The sequence below is a fragment of the Sander vitreus genome, chromosome 17 (assembly GCF_031162955.1).
Source record: "Sander vitreus isolate 19-12246 chromosome 17, sanVit1, whole genome shotgun sequence".
NCBI lineage: Eukaryota > Metazoa > Chordata > Actinopteri > Perciformes > Percidae > Sander > Sander vitreus.
Window position 1 is genome coordinate 12,329,860 of NC_135871.1, and position 4,222 is coordinate 12,334,081.

At 41.6% G+C, this 4,222-nt stretch overlaps 1 protein-coding gene across 1 annotated transcript; it reads left to right on the top strand.

Moving 5' to 3' along the window:
- Positions 1-205: 205 nt before the first annotated feature.
- Positions 206-3,632, top strand: ly6pge (lymphocyte antigen 6 family member pge). Its single transcript, XM_078273736.1, has 3 exons — positions 206-266; positions 2,218-2,334; positions 3,398-3,632. The coding sequence occupies exons 1-3, from the start codon at positions 206-208 to the stop codon at positions 3,589-3,591; spliced, it is 372 nt and encodes a 123-aa protein (XP_078129862.1). The 3' UTR covers positions 3,592-3,632.
- The last annotated feature ends 590 nt before the right edge of the window (positions 3,633-4,222 follow it).

A 4,222-nucleotide genomic window follows, 5' to 3' on the forward strand; every position in this document is an offset into this window, starting at 1 on the left:
GGACGGATCCTTTTGCCTATCCACGCAGAAGAGCTATTGAGACTGAACACAGAGCTGTGGGCCCCAGTGGAGGGGTGCTAATCTCCTGGTCCGTGCAGGAGGGGATATTAGTTCATCTGATAGCTCAGATTAAGCTCAGGGGGCTTTAAGCGCAAACAAACTGCTTTACATTGTGTGATCAGGTCGACCGAGGACCACAAGCACCATGAGAGCTGTCCAGTACTGTCCGCTGCTCCTGTTTTCCCTAGTCCTGCTAGCAACCAACAGTAAGTTCCTATCTTAACCTCATCCTTTCACCCCTTCAGATATCTGCTCTGCTCTACCCTCTGCCCACCTGTCCTTTGGACTTGGTCTGTGTCTTCCTTCAGGTACTCTTCTCTCTTGCCATTTTTGAATTTTCAGGAATAGTTAGCATTTGTTGTTTTTCTGTATGTCAGTCTTTTCCTAAGAGGCAGGAACCTGTTGAACGAATACGCTTTGCGTACACACACCAGGACAGGACATGTTGGACATAACGACACAGAAAATTCCTTGCATAAACATTTTTTTTTACATTCACACCTTCTAATGACACTTTATATTATGTCAACTTTTCTAATTTCTCAGGTAATTCTCCTGAGTTTTGCATTTCTTCAGTGTGTCATCCTCCTCTGTGACTAGCATGCAATCCCAGCAGCTAATCTCTTAATAGGCCTGGAGGCTAATACTTACAGCATGTGTGTAGAGCGGCTGTGCTGTGGTGATAGATTGGGGTCAACTGTAAACGGCAGGGGGTATTTATATGTCATGTCAACATACAGAGGGGCACACAAGAAGCAAAGAATAAGACTAACTCAAATTCATACAAAAAAAGGTTGGTTTGCTGTTTCATTTCATTGTTTTACTGTTAAATATGTGCTTTTATCAGGGGGCTGAACATCTGACATTTCAGTCATGTATTACTCTAATTAAACTCTTCTTCTTATTGATTTATTCACCATTACCATTTCACATCTCTGGTCTATACCTGAATGGACACGACACTGTGTGTCTGATCAACTTTTCTGTCCACATCATAACCGGATGATAAATCCAGTGTTGAATGATGTTATTTTGATGGCCAAGACAAGTGATGTGCTGCTACAAAGAATGTTTGAAGCTTTCAGTGATTCCTATAAGTCCAGCTCAATTTGATCCTCTTAGGAAGCAGCATTAAAGGCTGTTTCTGAAGAGCCATTTTTCTAAATTTAGGAGACGGATGTAGGTTTTCAAAAGGAAGCGTTGAAGTGGTATTTCAAAGGTCAGCTAGTTCTCAAATAAGCGCTCCTTCCTCTGGAGAGCTTTACAAGGGCATTTAAGTGTTTTATATGCTGAAGTGGGCCCCTGTAGCTTCAACTGAAGGTTAAAAAGATGTGGTTTTAAATCAGAGTTTAATTATTTGCTTGATTTAGGGAAGACTTGCGTAAAGGAAGTGATTAGTGAGTGCTCTATCTTCACTTAACTCCCACTGTGCCTGTGGGACAACGTCATACCTCAAAGTCACCCAGAAGTGAATTTACCATGCCTGTGTGTACACGCTCATCAAACCCATAGATCCAGTGTTGATAAAGGGTAAACATATCCAGAGTTGAGGCCCTTATAGACACTGCATGAGCTTAACTAACAACGGATCAGAATTTATGATAAATGGGACTGCATTAGTTTGAGTGGGCAACAATGTAATGCAGTCTTTACCATGCCAGAGCAGAGCAGCTTAAGGACCCCTTTTACCAATGTCTAAAAACAGCAGCAGTAACATTAGCAGCATTAAAGTAGACTATTTGAGCATTGAAAGTAGTCAATACATCTGACGCAAAGCATTTTTTTTAATCATTAGGTTGAGATATTTGGGTGAAATTCCTACATTTGCATCATAAACAGTTCCCATAACACCAGGTCAGTCTAAGAATAACATAGGGCTGGCATTTAAAACATGTGGTGCTGTATTTCCCTTTTAAATGTGCTCCAGAGCAGCCTGTTCTGGTTTAATAATGTTTCTAGATGGCTTCTCTGCCATTAACTTTCCATTATATAAAGTATATGTGTATTTGCACACCTTTTTCAAGTAGTGACATAGTCAATGCTTTAGAAAAAACAAAGCTTTTTGGATCACTAAACTGTGAACACGCCATGATGTTTTGATTGTATTGCTTTAGTAAGTGTGCACTGTAGCCATATTTCTTCTCTTGTTTCCTTTAGGTAAAGCTCTGCGATGTTATACCTGTATGGGCTCCAATAACGCTGACTGCAACCGGCAAGGCTCCAAATCTTGTCCCAGCTACTCTGATGCCTGCGCTGTGGTGGTGGGCCATGACAGTGAGTCCAACAGTGACAGTGTAGTAGCCTTTCTTTTACTAGTTCTCTTTCTACCATCAATAAAGCTCTATTTGTATCTATATGTGAGGATGTGTGCGTGTGTGTTTAACAGAGGACAGGCTGCTGTCTGGAGACACATCCCAGTCAGCAGGGGGTCCGAGGCTTTTAAGGAAATGAAGAGCTTTGCCGCTTCTACTTAATCAATATCCTTAATTAGGACACCATGTGTTCATGACACACAGACAATTCCTCTTCACATATTTAACTCAGTTTACCAATAACCCTGCACAAGGCTAGAATTTTACATAATATCATCAAAAAGTGGTGCAACAGGAGAGACAATCATCCTGTCTATAAATGACACATTGGAGATGTCTTCCCAAATTAAAGGCAGGGTTGGTAACTATTATACATACACTTTTTTATATATTGTTTAAAATGGTCTTTACACCCCAAAAGCAATAAATAATGTATGGGCTCTGAAAAAGGAGCGAAAAAGATCCGTCATATGCAGCAGCTGTAATGCTGTAAACAATGAAATGCCTCCTTGCCCTGCAACGTGTACTCTACCCCTCCCGTGTACGAGCTTGAGCTCAATGCACGTCGTCGCCGCATTGCTAACAATAGTCATGTTTGTTTTAAACATTGGGTACGATATTAGGTTGTTTGCTTACATGAGACATAAAGTAACATTGCGGCCCTTTCTCCTCTCTGCTCTGAAGCAGCGACGCAGCGGTGCTCGTGCACATCTGTATGTGGGTCAGAGCCCAAAGGGCAGGAGGAGGGGTTTCTCCCCCAATGTTGGCTGAGTCCTGCAGTGGCGCGGGTTCAAATCTGACCTGCTGCCGTTTGCTACATGTCGTCACCCATCTCTCTCTCCCTTTCCTGTTTATCCACTGTTAGTGTACAATAAAGGGAAAATAAAAAAAATAACTAGATTGTGAAATACTAAAGCTTTATAGCCTGGCTGAATCAACAGCAAGTTCAATCAAATGTATATTGGTCCATTTTAGATAGCTGCCACACCAGTGCAACTGACTTCTATTGCTGTCTGTTTTGTCAGGTGGGGTGATGAAGTCGTGCTCCTACAAGTCTTTCTGTAGTCAGGCCAACAGCCAGGGCTACAGAGCACCAGGTGTCAGAGTTTACTGCTGCTACGGTGATGACTGCAATGTGACCAGCTTTGCCTCACTGCTGCCAGGACCTAACTATCTGCTGCTGTTTCTGCCTCTGTTCTTCCACTGCTTCTTCAAGTAAACATACATACTGCTCAACTTCACCATGCCAACAAGTATCCATCCGCAACAAAAATGCCAACTACTGTTGTTTTAATTTACTCCAAAAATGCCAAATAACTATGCCTAATTTTACACTGCATGCTGTACTACCATTCAACTCTGCTTTGATTTACTCTATTTATCCAAACAGAAGCCTATACATTAAGAAGTTACTGTACAGGAGCTTGAGGTGCCAGGTGTGACTGGATTATACACACCATGTTGGATTGAATCCATTAAGCAATACTCAAGTAGATGTGTCTTTCAATGGATTGCGCTAAGCCAATAACTAGAGGATCCTAAGTGACGTGCTTAAATAACAGGCAGAGATAATTCATTAGAATTCATTTATTATTTGTTTCCTACATTAACGAGGATGAGCTGCTGTTTAACAGTTTCATCAGCATGCAATGTGTGAAACTACAGGATAACAGAAACAAGACCATCTCTTTCAGTTCTTACTAATCACCTTTCAAGTTAGGTTTTACTGCTGTCTCTGTCTTCTTTTTCACCTACATACCTATACACCCAAGGATCTCAGCTGGTGTTGCAGCAGATGTTCCTGTGGCTAAATATGGCACCAAGAGTTCAATCAGCTGGTGTTTCGTTAC